The sequence below is a fragment of the Sinohyriopsis cumingii genome, chromosome 2, assembly GCF_028554795.1.
Source record: "Sinohyriopsis cumingii isolate HCF-2022 chromosome 2, ASM2855479v2, whole genome shotgun sequence".
In the NCBI taxonomy this organism is placed as follows: Eukaryota; Metazoa; Mollusca; class Bivalvia; order Unionida; family Unionidae; genus Sinohyriopsis; species Sinohyriopsis cumingii.
Genome location: NC_142962.1, coordinates 62,985,612 through 63,009,437, shown reverse-complemented (window position 1 = coordinate 63,009,437; position 23,826 = coordinate 62,985,612). Strand labels below are relative to the sequence as shown.

General features: G+C 37.5%; 1 protein-coding gene across 3 annotated transcripts in view; it reads right to left on the bottom strand.

Annotated features, from left to right (window-relative positions):
- Positions 1-19,055: 19,055 nt before the first annotated feature.
- LOC149805040 (uncharacterized) overlaps positions 19,056-23,826 on the bottom strand; it is a 123,074-nt gene continuing 118,303 nt past the window's right edge. For 2 of the 3 annotated variants that reach the window (XM_089946792.1, XM_089946806.1), the window contains one exon: positions 19,056-20,750. Coding sequence is in view for 1 of the 3 variants with exons in the window: in XM_089946806.1 (XP_089802932.1) it covers positions 20,742-20,750 (9 nt within the window). In the remaining 2 variants the exon portion in view is untranslated. Of the gene's footprint in view, positions 20,809-23,826 lie in introns of all 3 variants that reach the window. The other variant, XM_089946800.1, reaches the window with a different exon arrangement.

Here is a 23,826-nt window from a genome sequence, read left to right as displayed (position 1 = left end):
GAGTGTCCAGACCGTCAAAAAAGAAAAAAAAACAGGGGCTAAAAAAGACAAAAGTCAAGATACCTGTTATTATTGTAAAGAAAAAGGACATTGGTCTCCAGATTGCCCAAAAAAGAAGGATTCTTCAGAAGAAGAGAGAGATTCTTCGAAAGAAGAGAGGGATTCTTCAGAGGAAGAAGAGGAAGAAAGAAGTCAATTCTATTTACAAGAGGCAAAGAAACAGGAGAAGAAAAGAAGGGAAGAAAATGAGGAGAAAGAAGAGGAAAAGACGGTGAAGAAATTCAAAAAACAGAGAGACTAAATAAGGAGAAAGAAGAAGTCAATGAACTTTTTATTAAAGTGTTCTGTGGTGCATTGTGAATTGGATTGTAAAAAATGGAGAAAAGAATACATGAAAGATATAAGGTAAGTGTCTTTGAGTTTTGATTTTAAAATAAGAAGCTACACTCACGCACTCATACACAGACACGTACTATAAGGGTAAAATGGGTGGGGTTTATTTTTGAGTTATTGGCAAATTGAAATTGTATTTCTTTTCGAGAAATGTGGGTGGCCCTGAAAAGGGCCTTTTTATTTTGGTGTAGGGGTGAGTTTAACCAATCAACTTTAACTGCCTTAAGCCTTTGCCACGGCCAAGGCCTACTTCTGATGATTGGGTTGAAATCACTAAGGGTGGTACGATAGGCTTAGTCACAGGGTTGGCGTGTTTAGCTCGGGAAGGTCGTATTCTCTTCGGTCGTGATAAAGAAGTCTGATACATTTGTTTCAGACTTCTTAACTCCGCTAAAATGTCCAACAGTACCGTAGCCGTTTGATTTTCACCCTCTTGTTTCTTTGCTGCTACTTCTTCTTGCTGTTGTTGCTGTTGTTTTTTTCTTACCTCTTCTTGTTGCTGTTGCTGTTGCTGTAGGAGAAAAGCTTGTTCCGCTTCCTTTTGTCGTTGCATAAATTTCTCCAATTCTTCTTTCTGTCTCTGTCTAAAATTCTCCACTTGCGGTAATGAAGAAGGTAACGAAGGTTCCGGAACAAATTCTTGCGAGGTAAGAAAATCCACAAAATCCCAATGTACCTCTTCTGAAAGTAAGTCCGGGTTCCCTTGGGCAGTCTCCCCTGCTGGTGCACCCCAATGGATCGTTTTCTGAGTTTCCGTCATGTTGAATCACTGTCGCATAGATTGACTGCACACAAGCGCTAACGAATCTATATAGACCACGTGACGTCACAGACTGCTCTCTTCGGATTGGATGCGAGCTGACTGAATTTTGTAACGCGTGTTCGGATTGGTGAATGAATTCAATCCGTTTCAATCCTTCCTGTACCTATAAATAAGCGCAGTTCACTGCATTGATTCACCTATTCTCGTCGCTTCAAGATGTGGACCACAGTTGAGTCATCCACCCTTGTGTCTTCCATGATGTTTAGGACGGACATGCTCATGTATGTCAGGTCCAAGTGGACTGTTGTTGATAGGACAGATACTAGTCAATGGATGAGGAGAGTTTACATAGAAAGACAAGGATGTTTCAAGAGGGTACTTGTGTATGGACCGGCAGTTAGAAGGAGTTTAAGAAGAAGAAAAAGAAGATGTGACAGATGCCATCTATGTTAATATTAACATAAACCGAAAGGCCCTTTTCAGGGCCAGCCATATTTCTCGAAAAGAGATAGCCTTTCAATTGCCTACCCCTTTTTTTAAATTTAAATTTAAATTTAAATTTAAAAAAAAAATAAAAAAAAATCCCATATTCAATTCTCCTTGTCCCTAGACAGACCCAAACTCTATTTCCCATGTTCAATTCCCCTTGTCCTTAGAGTGACCCACGATTTTTCTCCATGTTCAATTCCCCTTGTCGCCAGAGTGACCCACGATTTTTCTCTATGTTAAATTTCCCTTGTCGCCAGAGTGACCCACGATTTTTCTCCATGTTAAATTTCCATTGTCGCTAGAGTGACCCAGGGGTCTCTGTAATGCTAATTCCCATTGTCGCTAGGGTGACCCCATTTACTACTAACCTCACTTGAGCTTTACGGTTGTTTTGCATTCCTGTCTTCAAGTTAGCTAAAACATATCGCGATGGGTAAGAACGAGCGACAAATGGTAAAATTATCTTATCACCTAATATAACATAACAATCAAAAACGTGCAGTAAAAATACGATCGCCTATTTGCATAGGTCACCTGTACGAAGCTTATAGTAATCTCCAACAGACTCGGTAAACATTAATTATCTCAAAGAAAATAATTTCAAACTAAAGCGATCGTGTGAAACAAATGTTAGCCAATACTTTCATATATTTTTCTTAAACGTTTTCTTTTAATTTTAATAACTTTAAATTCAAACTATATAGCGATTACTGTGCTGACGTGCCGGAAATCAATATACATATATACTAACTTATATATATATATAGTGTCACAGTGCATAAATTACAAAAAGTAATATAAAATTTATTCCAGACAATAATTTGTACAATGGATGCAAAAAAATGCCATATCTTCATGAGCTAAACGCTAAAAATATACATAAGCCTACAAATTGTGAAATGCAGGTCGCAGTGGTCGTCTTTTGTTGCAATAGTGTAGTGATAATGAAGATCTAGTTTGATGAGTCTAACATTAACAGATGCTGAAAAACTTCAAGCACAAAATTTAATCAATGAAAGCCTTGAATATTAGTCAGTGTGATCTACTTTTGTGACATGGCTATTTTTAAGATGAAACCAACCCGCCTGTTCCATGATTCCAAGATTAACAAATACTTAATACCGGTTGCAAAGAAAACACGACTTAAAACGAGAAGCCAAGAATGTACAATGTACATGTATATATATAAAGCTAGACCCTCCGCAGGGGATAAGTGCTACGAAGTTCACTCCAAATTGTTGCCTATGACGTAGGAAAAGAGAATGGCCCGGATCCACTGATGCTGAACATAATAAGTATATGCTGTTGTATGTGTGGACGCCGATGTTGACTGTCATATAAATAGCTCCACTCTACTTCGTAAATGCGTGCTAAAAAGAGAAGAAAGAAAACATGAAGGAAATACATGAAGAAACTAATTAGTGTAGTGACGCCAGTAACGTATAATAAAATATTAAAACACGTTATCTCTCACCTGTTATCGATATTGTGGAGAACACTACCATTGTTAAAATGCGATCGGGTAGCTAAATAAAAATATTTAATTTTAAGAAATGAGTTAATGACAATAAAATATAATCTTGGGATACAATTTTAATTTAATAAGAATTGATAGCTAGGGCAAATGATAAACTAAGACGATATCCTTTCATCATTAAGTTGCTTTGAAATTTTGAACTTAACGTATTAGGAATCCGCCCGTAACCTCTTGAGATGCCACATACATTTTCTCAAACACACCTATGTATTTAGTGAACTTTCCAATTAAGTGGGTACTTTATGAAAGATAAATCGATCTACCAACAATGTGGCTTCTTAAAGACATTCCTCTCTAGTTTTCCCGATAAGAACGACCTATTGGAAAGAAAATATTTAAAAATATATCGATGGACCTAAATAGAAAGAGCGACAAGAGTATACTTATATCTGCTTCTTTTAAACGCTTCTGGTATCTTAATCTCCAACAATCCTAATACGTGCTCATTTGTACAACACTGAAGCTTGTGTCCTCTGCTATTCAGCTACAAGGAACATCCAAAAACCGTACATTTCTTCTTTCCTATCTTCAATATATAGTCGTTTCTTACATGGCATTTTATCCAAACTCCTTAAACATTACGTGATTCACAAGGACATCGAACACCTTTGATATTCACTAAAGTTGACGAGGTCACCTGCTTTATTGTCTATTTGTCCTATTCGTATTGTATTCATTTGAAAACGTGACACAATCCAACATCGAATAAGGAGTCAATGGAAGTCAAAATAGTATTCTTATTAGAAGCAATTCATTTGTTATGGATTATATGCCACCCCTACTTCAGGTTCCCGATAACCCTCCGACTAATAGGCAATAAAGAAAAATGTCTATTCTGATAGACATGAGAGAATCGGGAGTGCTCTGTCCCCCCGCCCCCATTTTTCGTTGCAGGATTTTAGTTTTACTTCTTTGTGTGTTCTCTCCATCTCTCTCTCTCTCTCTCACACACACACACACACACACAATGAAATTTTTTAATGATTATTTCAATCGTTATCATTTACTTACTTTTCTTGTTATGTTTAGTAGCACCTATTCAACATCGCAGAGGGGTGCGGTTATTCGTGTGTTACATGGTTTGACTTCCAAAATGTCAACATCTGAATTTAAGCTCAATCGCAAAATGCGTGTCAATATTGTAAAAGTTCAAAAAGGGGTTTTCTTACATTGTTCTAAGCACTATAGAGAACCCTAGTAATACTTAAATTGAGAGAAGTCACCAAGCACAATACTTAACTCAAGATGTCCTGCAAAACATACGTCAAAAACTCTCGAAGACAAAAGCAGGTACTTTTTAAAAGTGACTGATGCAACTCGAATTTATAAACCCGTACACGTTTTGTGAAATAATCAAGCGACTCTAACCCAATCCAAAGACTATATTTTTGATACTACCTCTGTGAGAACATATTACTCTTTGGTTACTTTAGTGTTAATCTCCTACGACAAACGGATAGGCTGCATGACTCCGGGAAAAAAAAGCCTTAAAAAAAACACCAAAAAACCCCCCAAACAAACAACAAACAAACAAAAATAAACGCAAAACGTAACCGAATTCCCTGCCGAATGAAATGAAGGTTTCGCTGACCAAATTTGCGAGGGTCTTAATGTAACTGACCAGAACACTTCAACAAAGTTATAAGTTTCTGTGGTCAGTAATGCTAATATTGATCTAAACAGAATACTTAACCCAAGTCACTAAGACGTGAAATATATGTCAGTGACCTACATTTGTTAGGGAGATGCCGTAGTCACCAAGACGAATCTAATTACCAATGTCACGAGACAGAATTATCTGTACCGCTTTGTCGTTTCTGTTATGTTTTAAAAACTTTGTTAAGGACTCTTTACGGCGAAATGGTCTATGCCTTTTTTTCCAGCCTTCTAAACCTAAATAGCATACTGTGGTTTACGTCTGTTGCGAGTTCCTTAAACGTTTAGGTTTCGATTGCAATACTTGCTGATTTGTTGGAATTTCTTCGGTACATTTCGCCTGTACTAGACATGACAGTGTTACGTGTTTAGGCCTTACAAAACGTAACAAGAAAAAAGCGAAGAAAACAAGCTTTGTAAAATTTAACAAATAATTTATTTCCCTTGAAAAACAAGACAAAAATGAGAAAAGGAGCTGTCAAATCCAAAAATAATCCAAGAACTAAAAACTAAAAGTCCTAGTAATAAAAAGTCCTAATGAAACCGAGTTCGAATCCCGATGAACTCCAAAATGGAAGGCGATGATGTATGTTGTGGTCAGCGTCGTATTGATGTGATGTGTCAACAGTTCTTTGTTGAATATCAGAAAATAATATTCTAATTTGAATTCTGTATAAGTTTCGATAAATGTTCTTATCTAAGAATTAATTTAGAGCACGTGTATTTCCAGGGAAAAAGAAACTTGAAATCCAAATAAATTTAAGGAAACAAAATAATTAGCCCAAAACTGGTGAGAACATATAACACTTTAACTTCTCAAGTGTTAGGCAAGAATGAATATTATTTCTCAAAACATCAACACCAAATCTAGCAACCACGGAAAACAGATACCCGGATGTGGGTGAATTCTCTGGGAAAACATAACTGATACATGTTATTTAACACGTAGTCCAAGTATGGCCTCAACTCGACTTTATAAATCTTACTCTGAGAAAGAATTTTAAAAAAAAATTGTATTCAAGCAAATAAAGTTACATTACAATAGCAAGTAATGGAATAAAAAATTAAACTTACAAATAGATTAAATCAAATATAAATTAAATCAAATATACATAACAATAGAGCTTATGTAAATATTCTGTTTCACAGTTACTGTTAGTAAAGGTAAGATAGCTCAAAGACTATCTTGAACTGCGGTATATATACGACGATTAAGTCACAAGACAACACATTGTAAACAAAACTGCACAGGATGTTCAAATCACTACCTTTCATAAATCCAACTTTGTATGTAAAACAAATAAGAGAATCTTCAATGCAAAAGGCGCGAGCTTGATAAATATAATAAATGTTAAAACGTATAGACACAGGGATACTTCTAATACTTCTATACTTACATTCTCGCTGTCATGTAAAAATTCTTGATAGTGGAATCCGAATCAGTAATTGTAACTAATGGGAATATATATATATATATATATATATATATATATATATATATATATATATATATATATATATATATATATATAGTTACTTCGCTCGCAAGGTGAAGCAAGATTCCCTCGAAGGCACTGGCACTCTGTTGTCCGAAAAGAATTTCCAGGAATCCAAGACGAGTCCGTTTCTCCATTTAGCTGCAGAGTACTGAAACCATCTGACATTCTTGGGCGATAAAAAAAATTAAATCAGAGGATGCTGCGTTGATACTGGCTGACAGTCAGTACAATTTTCATTTAGGACCAATCTGACACCATAGGAGGGGGCCGCGTAGTTTAAAGTGCTCGCGTTTACCGATTATAGCCATCTCACCTCTGTTCTTGTTAGTTCGAGTCTCTGGCCTGGTCAATATGGTTATGTGAGAAAGCCTCCCAGTAGTTTCTGGTGGCAGGTGGTTCTTACCCGAATTTTCCCGGTTCCTCCTCTACCAGTTCTACTGGCCGCCATGTATATAACCTAGTCATGCAATGAAAATGGCGTTAATCCCACGACAATGACACCTTAAGAAATCTTTCCGTGAAAACCTCATGTTGATATGAACATTCTAGACGAGTTGCGATAACATGATTTTCAAGATGTTGGATGTTTCAGTTAGGGCATGCGTGTGTGTGTGTGTGTGTGTTTTAACGTTTCATGGCACGCCGCCAGGTAGTTTAGGAGGTGTAGCGATAACAAGCATGCGGTGACGGACAACAGGCTATTCCATAAATCCCCTTTGATCTATGACCAGTAGAGCTCAAAATCGGCTGTACGTTAAGAACACAGCTTAACGTTATGTATTAGTATTCTTTAGAGTATAAAGTACAGAGCAAATATCATCAAACTCGATCAATAGGTCTTTGAATAGTGACAAACTATTCTTTCGAATGTTTCCTCAACAAGTTCATAGTAGGTCACTTAACAAATTTACGATAAATCGTTTTCATATTTTGGTCTTGCAACATCTCTAGCCCAGTTTAGATTATCGATTGATTCCTTCTCAATATTATAGATTATCGACTATTGGGTAAATTCTACTTTGGAAAGCTGGGGTGGGGGGAGGGGAAACAAAAGTTTTGTATTTTAAAAAAAAAGATATCGGCTTACCCGTTTTGAAGTTACAAGTTGTTAAATACAAAATTAATTCAACTTTAGGCCAAGTCAGTCGGACACAATAAACGCAAAAGTATTGCTTGCTAAATGTTGAAAGGCGAATACAAAGATTATAAATGGGCAAAAAGAACAAAGTCTCTATGTTCAATTTACATGCATACACGTATTAGCAGAACCCCATCAATAAGGTTTGATCATGACGCGAATCTTTAAACACGTATGAACGCAAGCCGAATTCGCGTTTGTCGACCGTCGCGAAATTTTACGTGCAACATCTTTTGCAAAGTTCAAATCTTCTGCACGCTGAAACATCGCAATAGATGGCAAGACACGTACTTCAAATAGCATGGCTTTCAACTTAAACCAAATGTTATTTAGATACTTAGGTACACATAACAGTCTGCATACGATAAGTACGATATTTTACAGATTATGATACCGAACTGAGGTGGGATCCCCTGTGCATGGTATCTTCTCGTTCAACCCTCACCAATGCGGAGTACACTGCACCACATTTTCGTTTCCATTCCAAAAATTATTTCTTGATTCTTAAATTTTCAAATTGCAAACGCAAACTTGCCGGAATCATAATCTTCCCGTACTAGTTCCCGATACAAAATATTTTACTGAGGTTAAAGTAGCCTGTGGTAAACTTGTTATGCAGTTTATAATTATTATCTATAAGGGTATTTTATCATTAAATTTCTCGGCCTATGTCGTCTAGGCCCAATCTCAGTGAACACGAATTCCGCGAAATGCCTCCTCCGTCATGGCACAATACAGAAACGCATCAAAATCATTCTGACCAATTTTTGCTCGCGGTATTAGTCCCCAGTAAAGAACCATGGTGAGTAGTAAAATTCAAGATGAATACAACCATCAAGGTGTATGACTGTATATCCAACAGTACAAGAACAACAGACCTAAAGTGTGGTCACAATGTCAATGATCAGTTTTGGTGTTCTTGTCGTGGCTTTTTGATCAGGTCTAATGCAGTGGATAGAGATTTTCTTTGTCTTTGTGTGTATTATGGCACAGCAACACAAATAGATTTAATGTCGAAGGTTTTGAAATAAAATGTCTTGCAGAGGGACACAATTCGGTTGCGGACACGGTCTGATCCAACGGTAGGACTCGAATCCACACCCTTTTATCACTACTCTGTCATGTTTGGCAATTATGTATTGCTTGGCTTGCGCTTTCTACCCCACCCCACCCCGAAAAAAGGAGGTGCGTGTGTGTGTGGAACGGGAGAAATGGTAGCAAGCATGCGTGCATATATATTAAGTGATTAAAAAAGAGTGAATGCAGATGATGGAAAGTTATTCTCCCACTGCCTATTTTCACCTCCATGTACTAGACTTCCCTGGCCAGATACGCGACCCATGGGCTGGTACCCAACCAATACAGCTCTGGTCGTCTCTGAAACCACTAAGCAGGAGGTCCTACATTAGATTCATATTCTAAGATAATTAAGCTCCCACTTAAAAGATACCAAGTCGTAAGCTTTACCAGCTATAGCTAGCCGACAATTCCGCATTAGGATAGTCCTTGGAAATAAACTACTTATAATATCATTTTTCGTAAGGATGTGTCGGTACTTCTATTGATGATTCAATCTTTTCCTGGATGACGATGATGTGAATACGAGTGTCCAAGGGAATCATGTTGTTGCCAATCTTGTAGAAGAGTGCGAGATGGAGCATGCATCTTCTCGTCCCTAAGATTCCCCAGTGTAAATTTGAAACATGGATGTCATTAGGACCGTGCTCCAAATCTTGCAGCTCATTGTTGTATTATTTCAATCCTTGTAACTTGCTATCTCTTGTATGGGGTAAACACAGCAGCACATTATTCCAAACCCGATCCTACCACAGCGATGTCAGCGTTCGTCATAATTTTTGTACGCTTTTCTGATTTAGATTCTGAGAAATGTAAGGGCGTTGTTAGCCTTTTAGCTTATACCAAGTGGTTTGTCTAATTTTAATCAGATGATATATCGAATCGTATGAACGTGGAGGAATTCACTCACTGTAGGGAATGACCATTTAGAGTGTAATTAAGGAACCGGTCATTTAATTTTCTGGAGGTGACCTGGGATGTGCTTAAAAATATTACAGCCCTTAAATTGCTTGAAAAAATATTCTTGCCCTGATTAACATAAACAAAATCCTGTTATGTGCATTGTATTAGTTCAAATACTTACATTAGCCTGGGCATATATATATATATATATATATATATATATATATATATATATATATATATATATATATGCATGCATGCTCGAATGAAAACCCCAGCCCTGGCTCACGAATGTCAAATGGTAGGTCCCTAAATGTGAATGAACTATGCGCTCTGCTCATTCTAAGCACATTACATTTTGATGGGTAGAACATTAACAGATCTTGCAATAGGTGCAGATCTTATTTTACGATCTGACAGTCAGTTCTGTTTTTATTTTATTTTTTTATCTTTCTGTACACGATGCAATCATCTGCAAATAATCGTATGCGTGATCTTTCACTGGGGCAGGTAACTGATAACATGAAGAAATTAAAGTAGTACTAATACAGTTCCTTGTGGTACTCTGCCGATGAAAGGTGCCTGTCCACAATTAACTTGCTCGGCTCGGTTTCAGAGAAGATGTTATATCCAGCTACATGTTTAGTTTCAAACGCCGCATTAATGAAACTTGTGTTGGTGGGATAATCGGTCAAAAGCTTTTGAGAAATCTAGTATCATTAGGTCAATATGTATTTGTGCAAATTAGCGATTTTGTCATCTATTGTGCCCAATAAGTTGAGTTCGATGCTCAGAGCTGGAAGAGCAGTTTCAGTAACATCGTGGGAGAGTAGTGTGTACAATAAGGCCAAGAAGAGCACGCTTTAGTTCCAACATCGTGGACGCACTATAAAATGCAAATCATAATGATCACTTAAGTATGAAATAATACATAATGTGGGCTATTTTGCCAGTAGTGAGTATAACTTTCCAAGATGAATACACCCATCAAACTTTATGTACATACAACTGTGTCAAAGAAACCGAGCTAAAAACGTAACATAATCACTGGAATATGAACAGTAGATCACTATATCCAAGTTGAATAAGGGAACATCACGTGTCTTATCCAAACGGACACAGGAGAGTGATGGATATCTGGGAAAAGCGAATGGATGTTGCTTTGATCCATGTTTCTAGTTAACATATCTGCCATTCTCTAAATTTTGTCTAATATTAACATTTCTAATTTGCATTATTATGTATTATCCGAACTGTCGCAGCTGATATGAAGTCGCTTCTACTTATCTAACCCACTGATAGTCGAATAAGAAACTGTATTTTGTTGTTGGACGTATTGGATATCACTTTATATCGGACGCGTAGCCGAGCAACCCGGGCTGTGCAAAAGTGTAATCGCATCATTCTCGACGCGGAACGAAAAAGTAAACTTGGCGTGTTTCATCCAACCGGACGCAGAGCGATGAGATGGATTTTTCAAATTTGACCTGCTGTATAACGAATAATATAAACAAAAATGCCGTACATCACTTAGAATTTGTAATCCTTATGCTTAGTCAACACGTCGCGGAGCGTACAAACGCAGATTTTGCATAGGCATGTACTTCACCAGAAATTTGCATACAAACTCATTTTTTTCTTTCTTTGGGAAGCCAAATATCTCAAGGATTCCCTGAAAAATCATTTCTATCGGGTCCCTTACATCTGTTTTATCGTAACATACATAATATACACTCAAACATAATTGTAGATTTATTATTTCCTCAAATCATCCTACACTGAAAAAAAAAGAATCAGTAACTGAAGACGTGACTGATAAGAGAAAATGTAACCCACAGTTCCATGTCTATATGTTAATGTGACCAAAAAGGAAACAGCGCAAAAACCAAAAGGTCTTGTGGTTTTGCGGCCGTTGATTTTAACTATATCTTATCAAATGTGCTATTGGCTTTGATGCAAACATTCTATACTCCTTAACACGGCTTTTGACGCGAAGACCGTTGAGATCAGTAATACGGAAATCTACATTCGGATAATTGGATTTATTTGGATATATCAACTTTCCATCAATTATAATTTCTCTCTGTGCATGAAAGACCGAAAAGAGAGACAACCTGTTGTAATAAGATCCGACTTTTTAATACCAATATTTTATTTACAGATAAATTTATTAAAGAATTTTGTCTTCATTAGTATATTGGTACGTTTTGTTCATACGAAAGTCCCAATAGCCATTTTAACAAGGTACCGTTCTGAGTTTTAACTCAATCAAAATGGCAATGCACTGGTTGTGCATTATTTTTCAACTGGCAGTTTAGTTTCAAAGATCAGCAGTGTTCAAACAAAGATTTTATGTGTGTGACACGTGTCGAGTTTGCAAGGAGTTAAATATTTCGCTTACAATACGTATATGACCATTATCCGGGCTGCGTTTCTCAGAACTATAGCTTAAAAAGATTCAAATGCAAAATTAAGAATATTGAATTACTGCAGGACAAAATGTACATGGTCGATTTTATGAGTTCACGAGACAAGACCCATTAAAAACAGTATGACAGTTAGACTGAAACATAAATCTACGATATTACCGAAATGTAGTCTTTAATAATGTTTTCTTCTCTGTCTGATAGGGTACATTCAGGCAAATACGAAGTCGATAGCGGAGGATAGATATCATTGGGGTGGTGATGGGGTGAACAAGTAGGCAAGGGATCCATGGAAAAGGTTACACCACAGGTGGAGGCCCATGAGTCTAAGTCCCTAGAAGCTATTGCATTTCACATATTTCCAAGACATACTTTTAATCAACTGTAAAAAAAATTAATAACAAATACTATCTGACACCTTCCGATTGTTTTATGCTCATGTGTGTGTGTGTGTGTGTGTGTGGGAGAGTTGATCGATACAAAAGGTTTTGCAGACTGTGTACAGAAATAGATAAAACAAAGTTACATAACAAACTTTCGCATGTACATATACCATGTTTTTGAACCAATGTGTACAATGCGTAAAGAATTCGTTATGGTTTTATCAAACGGATCTACTTCTTTACGGTCAAGTACAAAAAATAGACTGCGTGGGTTTGAGTCTTGGGCTCGGCCAGTGTGGGTATCTGAGAAAACTTGAGGTAGCTTCTCGTGGGTAGTTGGTTCTTTCCGGGGTTTACCGGGTTCTTCCTGCACCATTTATACTGGCAGCCATGCATAGCCTATCTTGTGCTGAAAAAATGGCGTTAAACCCTATAACAACAAAAACTAGAAATTGCCGTAAACGTCACGAGTCGCGCCAACATGACCTCGTGTAAGGAATATATTAAGCGGTTTTCAAATCATTCAGGGCCTCCCGTGGCATTGTGGTCTAAAGCGCTCGCCGTTAAGGGTCACTGCCATCTCACCTCCGTCTGCGTTGGTACGTGTCTCGGGCTCGGCCAATGTGGGTACGTGTGAAAGCTTGCCAGTAGGATTGTATGACTTATTTTGTGCTGAAAAATGGCGTTAAATCTCGTAACACCACCAAATAATTCTTCCAACTCTACTCTTATATTTCTTCTCGTGTGAATCTCTGGAATGTCCTATACCCAAGATCCACGTTTCTCCAAGTTAATTTCGTAATGATAGTGTCCTCCTCTGACATCAACAAATGCCGTTTTTCTCAGTGGCATCTCTAATTCTAATCCACAATTCTAATGCACCTGTAATGAAATACAGTTTATGTTTCTAAATATAAAAAATAAGACAAAAATGGAAACGTAAAAAAAAATGCAATTGGAAAATGTAAGGTTTCTGATTAGTTCACAGGTTTAGAAATGGCCAATATTATATTCTAGTGACAGATAACGACTCTGGTGTTAACGTCCCTTTATCTGCTGAGCACCCATTTCTAAATGTGTTTCATATCCTGTTTGAAACGTGTCAAATCTGATAACAGTAAATTTTCCCTTACCAAATGCCCCTCTCGCCAACACATCTAACCCTGTAACACTTGACCTCCATACCGTTTGATCCGTCAAACAAAAGAATGTACTGCTTAATTTGTCCTCAAATCTGACGCATCTCAATATACGATTTTGATTATAAAATAGGTGGCCTTGGTCGTTGACCTTTTTACACCCAATCCTATATATATTCTATATCCAACAGTAACCATCTTATGTTTGCTGTTACCATCCGGATTTTACTGTCACACACATATATATATATATATATATATATATATATATATATATATATATATATATATATCCAGGTGTCGGGCATGCTGCATGTGCAGATCACTGTATAAAGCATTCTTCTATCTATCCGACTGTTATCGATGTCGACTTTACGAATATCATTCTCCGTCATTTACTACAATTTTAATGTTATTTCATCGTTTCAAAGATGGTCACGATTACACGTCATGATTACAGTGAAAACGATCCACTTTCTAAAAGACCGCTGTCTGCAAAAGGTGAGTGTGAAGTGACTGCTGTGATTGAAGCAACTGATGAAGAAGCTCTACACAGTAGAAAATAATTATGTTATCACGGGCATAAATCCGTCTGCTAATTTTAATATTGTGAAGAATCTTTGTAACTTTGTCCGAAAACCTGTCCTGGCGGATAGATCGTTTGCGATGCGCGAAGCCTGAATGTAGAGAATGATGTGTGCTCTTTTGTAGGAGACAGCCCTTGTGCTGCGAAAGACGATCACTCTGCTGTTGCAAAGTCTTGGGCTGTTCTACTCGCAGGGCGAGAAGATCGTCGAACCAAGATCGTTGAGGCCACAGAATGAGTAAGCAATCGAGATTAGTACTATTAGAAGTAATGTGGGAACATCCTGAAGGATGGGATAGCGTAAGAGAACATGCGTTCCCCTTGCAGGCTCAAAGCGTTCACTGTCCAGATTGTCTGGGATTGGGGAAGTGTAAAAGGTAGCTTGTTTTTTTCAGTCTCTTCGCAAACAAGACCAGCAAGGGTCTCCCTAAAGTCCAAACTGGGAATTTTCAACGGACTGACGCAATGAGCATTCCGTGAGGAACACTGCATCTTCTGGATAGACTGTTCACCAAAACATTCGTCTTGCCAGGAATGAGACGAATCCGTAGGATAATCGCTTCCGAAGATGCTCATCGAAAGAGGTTCCAAATTTCCAGAGAGAGAGAGAAGATGCATGTGTGTCTCTTTGTCGCAGTAGGTACATCTTGTCCTGTCGACTCACCCTTGTATGCTAAGATCACAGCTCTCATTTTCAAAGTGTTGATGTGGAGGGCATATTCTTCCCGGGACAACGATCCCTGAGGATCTATCCTTTCCGGCTCCAGATGAGCGCCTCACAGGTAATCTGACGCGTCTGTGACCAAGAGTGGGGTTCGGAAATATGCATGGGGATTCTAACCCGAAACTAGCCCACATTTGCTCACCAAACCAGGTGATAGTGGAAATCAGGTACCGGATAAATCTGAGCTATCAGTTTGCCATTAGGATAAACTGGAGGGGCACATGTGCAATCAGCCCAGGGGAACCAGGTCTGCCGTACATAGAAGGGGTTTCAGAAGGAATAGACGGGCTGGCGATGAGACCTGGTTTTTCAGTACCGCCAACATGGCCAGGATTATGTTTGCTGTGTCCTGCAGTACACGGAACTATCCTTTGTTAGGCAATTTTATCTCCACGTATAAGAAATCCTGAGATGAAACCATTTACTATTTCTATAAGTTGGGGATAAGGCCAAGTCTTCTCACTATGGACCAACTGCGAGCCAGATCTAATCTAAGGGATTCTAACTGGTTTTTGTGGATAAACCAGCTGTCAAAATACTGGAGGATACGGATTCAAATTGACCTTAAGAGAATGGCAACTACTCACATGACTGATAAAAGCTCTGGGTGTGGAGCGCGAAACTGAACACAAAGAAAAACGATTGAAGAAAAACCGAAGATACACATCCCGAAGGACGATGGAGACTCAAGCCTCAGCACTTAATAACATTCCCAACTGAGGCTGTGATCTCTTGAAAGGGTCCTCAGGCAGAAACGCGTTGAAGGTGGAAAGGTCGTCTATTAGAAAAAACTTTAGACCTTTACTAGGGGACAATAAAAATCAGAGAATGCCGGAGACTTGTTTTGAACATTTTCTCCACTGTACCCTTCTGCAGTAGGGAGTACACCTCAATTTAATCGCACCAGACTCAACTGTTGATGGGGTTCCTTAACAGAAGAGGAAGTTTACGAACTGAAACTTGTATATTATATGGTAGAGTGGAGCCACCCATCGTCCATTAACCTCGAACAAAGCCCGAAAAAGAAAGTTTGACACACACGGGAATCGAAGGAAAATGGATACACCGCAGGAGAGAAAGCAAGTCTCTGGGACTGCTATCCCCGTTCCTTTGGAAAGTGAGACGTGCCAGCAAACTTCCTCCCTTGGCCTCTCCAGTCAACTCTTATTGGGTCCAACGTCTGGTCGATGGGTGGGTGTCTGAATTGAGTTCGCTTTTTGGATTGGGACTGCAAGACATCGAAACGCTTCACTTCCTGATTGTTTCTGACAATGCCAGACGCGGATGCGATGGACTAGTGTTCCTGGTCCCTCGGGTCTTGGAAAGCCACGGAGGGAATGAGACCGAACAAGGTCTCTGCATCCGAGGAAGCGGCCCATATAAGGTTCCTACTGTGTTCCAAAAAGAACTCGAGAAGTGTCCAAAGCAAAATCCCTGCGGAGGTGGAGAAGGTCCGCTGGTAATACCATGGATATGGACAAGGCATGCCGATATGTCTTGACCACTGCTTTCAGCAAGCGCTTAAGTGCGGCTAGCGTCAGCGTGTCCTGTTCTGCAAGCTAAAAGGGCAACCAAAAAAGATCATTATTTGGGGATGTCATGTAACCTAGCCCTAAGCTCTGAGGTCTCCAATATATTGACTGAAAGGCGAGCCCATCTCCCTGCGGAAATACTCATTTGTGATGCTCTGGCATCTTTGGTGGGAGGCTTAAGGAGCCAGGCAGAAGTGTGAACCCAATAGCTTAAGGGTCTCTCTTTGGGGAGGGGGACTGACCATCCTTCACGAGGACTAGCAAACTCATAAAAATACTAAAGTTTTGTTGTTGTTGTTGTGGGGTTTAACGCCATTTTTCAGCACACGATAGGCTATGCATATCGGCCAGTATTAGTGGTGGAGAAAGAACCCGGGAAAATCCCGGGAAGAACCACCGACCCACGAGAAGCTACTGGCAAGCTTTCTCACATACCCACATTGGTCGAATCCTAGACACGAACCCACGCAGACAGAGGTGACATGGCAGTGATCCGTAACGGAGAGCGCTTTAGACCACTCAGCCACTCGGGGCCCCCACTAAAGTTTTGAAAAAGCTAATTAAGAATAGCATAGTAAGACAGCACGCGAAATTCTGTGCGGGTTATTACCCCGGGAAGTTTTTCCAAACTGGAGAAAACGTTGAGCCAGTGTGAATGGGTGTACAGTATGCTTTTTGTGTCCACACATACCTAGTCTGTCTCCTAGACATTGCTGAAAAGAAAACATCTGAAAACAAGAACAATAATCTTGGCTAAAAATATAATCTAAAAGTATCTGCGTGGAACGAGAAATCAATGCAATGTATAACATTACTGTATCTACCCAGGGGTCTCTTATTAACATGAATTAAAAGAACAATACTGATGTTTCAATGACAATGATGTCAACGATACTTAATTCAGGGTACTGGAGACGAAAAATAGAATCCAGCAAGCCAATATGAAATACTAAAAAGGACTACTATTCTTCACTGACTATAATCAATGAAACCGTGTGCGTACTACTTAATATATAAACGAATAAAAATTGGTGATGAGGGACCTCCTTCCGTGAGTACAACTCGGCACTGAACAATTGAATTGAAAAATATTTTCCTGGTGATATGTACTCAGTAAAATTAATGAAGGGTAGGCCTCAAACCAGACTGGCTAGGAAAAGGAACCCTAAATACCAACCTGAAGTCTGGAAGAAAAAAAAAAGTAAACAAATCAATTGTCACGATAAAAGTTTACCCCAAAATGAAACATTAAACAGCGAGCCAATTCTGACAAAAGAATAAGCAAAGCGACTTTTTAAAAAAAAAAAAAAAAAAAGAACGTAATATGCACCACTTAATTGCTACGTATGGAAAATAGATGAGGACAACTGTGTAGGAGTCAGTCATTCAAGGTCGACTTTCATAAATTTTTGGAGTTCAGTCTTTTGGAGGATGAATTCTTACCCTAAGGGTGAAGGTAATTTCAGTCCAAGAATGAATAAGCTATGCAGCAGGGATGTATTAATGACATACTTTTCCGAACTTTGCTTTCGAGAAAATAAAATCTGGATAGGAGAAAACAAGTTGAAATCACAAATCTTTCATTGTAGTCAGACTGTCAAGTGAGTTTTTATGCATTATTTTACTATGCAAACCACCTGGTCGTCCATGTAAGTGAGCCTGACTCGGTTAGTGTCAATAGACATTTGTATGCCTTCAAAGTTTTACCAAAAGTTGTGGAACATTACCGAAAAGACCCGTCCGTGTACTGGTACCTGATGTATCCATCAACTATACCACATAAATCGGTCACTGTAATTGACTTACTGAAGGAAGCCAGATTCCAAGCTCTGCCACATCCTCCACACAGCTTGAATTTAGCTTCAATTGATTTTTGGCTAAATCCCATTTATAAAAGATTGCTCAGAGGCAGAAGATTTGAAAACCACCATGCACTTGAAAATGCATTTTCCAGTGTATGAAAATATATATAAAGGTTCATACAAAGTTGCATTTAATAACTGGATAATCAGACTGAGAAAGGGAGTAGAGGAGCACGCCGAGTACTCTGCAGGGATGCACTGACGTCTTATTTACTAATAAAGATCTTTCTTGCACTGCGAATTAATATTCAGAACTTTTTAAGCATTCCTCATACAATGAAATGCCACTACGTTGCAAAATAAAATAATAATTTTACTACAAGTGAAGCAGTCAGAACATCTGTAACCCATTTTACGATGATAAATCTAGCATTGCCAGTCTTACTAAGTCCACTCTTTCCTTTATTTGGCTTGGTATTTATTCTTTTGGGTGTGGGTGGGGGATGGGGTTTGCATCCGCCTAGAACCAGTGTTCTGTGTTTGTGAAGTGACCAATGCTTGTTCACTGTAAATGCAATAATTAACATTCACAGACTTATATTTCTAAGATTTGAGAATTTCATTCCAAACATGGGACTGAAATATAACTTTGAAGTAAGTGTGATAGGTGCATCTCTAAAAATCTGTGTGTAAAACAGATGACATGACAAAAAATTACTGACGAAACTATTCCTGAAACTGTAAAGACATTAATTATATGAAATAAGGTATGGGGAAGTGATGAAAGAACTAAATGTGTGGAACAGAGGTAGATATAACACCATATTTATTCATAAAACCTACCTCCTTTCAATCTATTTCTTTTCCTGTATGCATGCATCTTCAGTACTAATCATTCTACACCCTGAAATAGCCGTGATATTCATCTTCCATAGCGTCATGGAAAAGGCGGAACGATATTCCAATAACTGTTTACAATAAAAATTAACAAATTATTCAATAACAAGGTTTGTACATTAAAATCCACAGTTTATTTCAAAACTCTCATTATAATCTGGGAATTTACATCGATTTTACAATTGCCAGCTTGCATTTGGAAACATGTGAAAGTAACTTTTAAAAGAGCTAAATTTAATGCACAGGAAGTTGGTAATGAATGCTAGTAATGTAGGTCCATCTATCATAAGAATCATCCAATTAACAACCCATTACTCCTTTCATACGTACATAAACTTGTATATATTTTCACATACAGTGCATAATATTCCCTTTTACACGTAAACAAATACATTTTGCAAACAAACACATACAATGGATCATTATAAAAGAAATATGTGAACATTAGAAATGTCAAGTAGTGAAAAGTGAAGACTGATGATGACTATGCTTTAGTATGGTGTATAATTAATTTTTAATTTAATGTAATTCCCTAACTTTTGCACCATATGGATCATCTGTGAAATCTTGGTTCTAGCATAAAATACCCCTTTACACTGATCTATATTCTGTGTGTCCGCATTCTCTAATGCTTTCATCTCTTACAGTCATGCACTTTTTTATTTTACAGCATTACCAATATCCTGGTCCAATCTAAACATGAACATTTCCTAGTTTACATCATGAATAAAAGCTACAACAACAAGACCAAAGATAAACGAAAGATCCAGATTTAAATCAATGCAATATATAGAGTCATGTGATACACAGACGGAACTTGACCATTCATAAAACAGATTCAAGAACCTTGATAACTATCTTCCAAAACAGGCACAATGTCTGCCAAAAATAGTTCAAATTAGATACTCTACAGGGGCAAGTTACTGTGTATATTTGCTTATAAGTCAATCTGTAAACAAATTAGCACAATGCACCTGCCGATCAGGGTCTATGTGGTTTGTTCCACTGATTGCTCCTAACAAAATGCAAAGACCCAGATCTGCCAGAGCATTATGGGTCTGTGCATTTTCAGTTATATTTATAAGTGAGTATATATGGTACCACTTCATACCAGTAGCAAAATATAATTGGATTTTCCCATTCTGTATAATTACTGTCACAATGTAAAACAAATATGCATTCCTCAGTCTGCATCTAAAATAGTAAAAATGATAAAATTGTGAACCAATGTGTGTCATACAGAACATTCTGAAACAATTATGCTCAATGCAAATTTTTTCATACATTTCAAATACATATACTGAAATAATAGCTTACCTAATTACAAACACCAAGATATTCACATGCAATATTTTTATGAAGTAATACTGTACTTTATGTCTAGCACAATACATCATTAAAACAAAAATTAAATGCTGGGAGATCATCCATTTATATTGTAATATGTATCCACTATATTCAGGCCATCTGTTGTACCTGGTGAATATGCATGCAACATGCTTGGAAATTACCTCAAGTAAGAAAGAAAACTGAAAAACTACCAGTAAGACTACAATAATAATGTAAACATGTCACTATCAAGCAGTTTGAGAAGAATGAATCATGTCCCATAATATGCAACATTCCTTCAGTGGTGTCTCCAATCTTCTTGACAGTTTCTTTCCACAAATCAGTTTATCTGTCATATTTCCTCTTCTTTTTATTTTAGATTTTCACAATCTCACAAAACATGATGCCATTACAAGTAGACAGGGAGATTCCATTAAGAACAGAAGGGATGCCTTCTTTCTGTAATGATTATCCCATCTGTAATAGAAAAGAAACAGCACAATGGGATGCCTTCTTTCTTTAATGATTATCCCATCTGTAATAGAAAAGAAACTGCACAATGACCCTCATAAACCTTTCCTTGGTGGTCCTTTGAGGTAAATTATATACCATATATACTTGCTTATATGACGAATCCAACTGCAGAGACCCAGATCTGCTGCTGCATATTAACACTGGCAGATCTGGGTCTGTGCAGTCTGTAAGGAATAATCAGCAGAATAAACAGCACATACTCTGATCTGCAGGCACATTAGGCTAGGGCATATCAGAATCTTTGCTGTTTGCAGTTTGACCCGACTTATAAGTGAGTAAATACAGTAGTAGACTAATATTACCTTCCAAGTGCAACAGACACTGTACTGGCCTGACAGAATCAAGATAACACAAGCATGCAGGACACATTGGAATAATTGAACTTAACAATGTCTTATCAAAGAAACTTCCAATGGAATTTATCTCACTTCAAGCTTAAGAATGAAGAAGCCACTTGCTACAAACTTTAGGGCAATTAAAGTGTATTATGTGGAATGATACATGAGAAAGATATGTAATGTGACAATTACAATTTAGTAGTATAGGAGGAACGATGAGAAAAACTTAAATCTACTCTTAATGAAGCATGTTTATTGAAGATAACATAAGACTAGTGGAATTAAGCCATTTTAATCTTTAACATTTATCTGATGCACAGGTACACCACCTACACAGATCTGATGGCATGTATGGATTCTGCACAAATGTAAACATTTATGTAAACAATGATATATGGTAACTCTTAACTACACTTCAATTTTAAGCATGTCACTCAGATTCCTGAATTAAGCTTTGAGATAGTGCACAAATACCTTGAGTTAAAATATCAGTTTACATTCTGTCAGCAATCGGAGTCTCACAATGACAGATACCTGAACTCACCACATGGTTCAGTCATATGGCCTAGCCAAGCTATTTTTCAAGGACTTCAAAGTTTTCAAGCAATATTTTGGTAATGAAATTTAACTTTCTCCATATCTTACTTTGATTATTGCTGCATAAATAGGTACAATAAGTAGATGAAAATTTTTTGCAATCTGCACCACTACAGCAATGGGATACTAATACATAAGGGAACTACCCATGTTGTGTTTCATTCGAGTCATCCAATTTTATCTGATTTAATATATTCATCTATTATTTTGTGAAGACATGAAATTACAAAAATACTGAACTTAAAATGCAATATATTTTGCACAGCTCAAACATTCTGTATTCTCAAAGATAAATGAAAGGAATCAGTGTAAAATTTTAGAGTTTTTCTACAAACTGAAGGAGTTTTCACAGCATCCCATCATACATCAATCATTTTTTAAGGCTGTTCAAACCATGACACTTTTTTATACTTTATGACACCCGATCTGTGTAGAACTGTATATAAAAATGCAAATACAACTAAACTAATACCATTTTACAAATGAACTGTTTACAACATTCACTGTTCTTCTCTGGAATAAAACTGCACAATATCAAACTCATGAAATAATATACAAACAAAATAGTTAACGGCAAAATATACTTTTTGAGTATAAACAATTTAAAGGGGAGGCTTTGGAAAAACGTCTTACCACCAATATTAAGACACATAAGCTGTGTAAAGGGGAGGTTACTGAAGCCCGTCATACCAATGATATCATGGTTACATAATTGGTGTAAAGGGTAGGCTATGGAAACCCTTATTGATATCATGACTACATAACTGGTGTAAAAAGGGACACTTTGGAAACTTGTTATAACACTGTCGTCATGACCGAATAATTGGTGTAATGGGGAGACCATGGAAACTTGCCTTATCAATGATATCATGACCATATAACTGGTGTAAAGGGGATACCCTGGAAACCTGCCTTACCACTGTTATCATGACCACATAACTGCTGTACAGGTGATGGATGCTATTGAAACTTGCCTTACCAATGATATCATGACCACATAACTGCTGTAAAGGGGATGGATGCTATGGAAACTTGCCTTACCACTGATATCATGACCACATAATTGGTGTAGGGGAGACATGGAAACTTGCCTTACCACTGTCATCATGACCACATAATTGGTGTAGGGGAGACATGGAAACTTGCCTTACCACTGTCATCATGACCACATAATTGGTGTAGGGGAGACATGGAAACTTGCCTTACCACTGTCATCATGACCATGTACTTGATGTAAGGGAGACATGGAAAGGGGATGCTGTGGTAATATGACCAAATAAATGGTGTAAAGGGGATTCTATTGAAGCTTGTCATACCACTGACATCATGACCCCATAACTGGTGTAATGGGAAGGCTATGGAAGCTTGTCTTATCAATGATATGATGACTACATAACTGGTGTAAAAGATATACTATGAAAATTTACCCCACCAATGATATCATGACTACAACAAGCTTATAAATCATTATGAGGAAATACTCACAAAGAAGATGCTAATTATATTATTTGCAAGCTGTACACAAGACACAAAATGACTATTTGAAAGAACAATAAGAATCACCAAACAATCTTTCATTGAAAAAACAGAAAAAGAAAGAGCTTGGCGTTTATAATAAAGTGCCTTAAATTGTGGGGGAAAATATCTGGCTAAAAGATACAGATATCAAATGTGTACCCGAGGAATGAGGAAAATACATGGGTGGGGTTGGGTGATTCAAGCATTTAGCTATTTTAATTATCATTTTATAAAAGGAAGCAAAGTTTAATGATTTCTATTAAGCTTGGAAACAGAAAACTTCTTTCTGAAGAAAATGAGATCAGACTAAATGGACCACATTCAAAATCTGTCACACTTTTAATGGTTTCAACCATTATAATATTTACTAATAAGAATGCACATTTTCTCTCTTACTAACTGTTCATATATAACTGATTGAGAAGATATGGCAAGTGGGGCTGGTAATTATCTCTTGAGGTTCCTGCTGGAGTTTTCTGGCTTAACAAAGCAGAATAAAGATTTCAAAATCTTTCCCATTTTACACACATACCCATCCCTTTTTTGGATATATATATATATATATA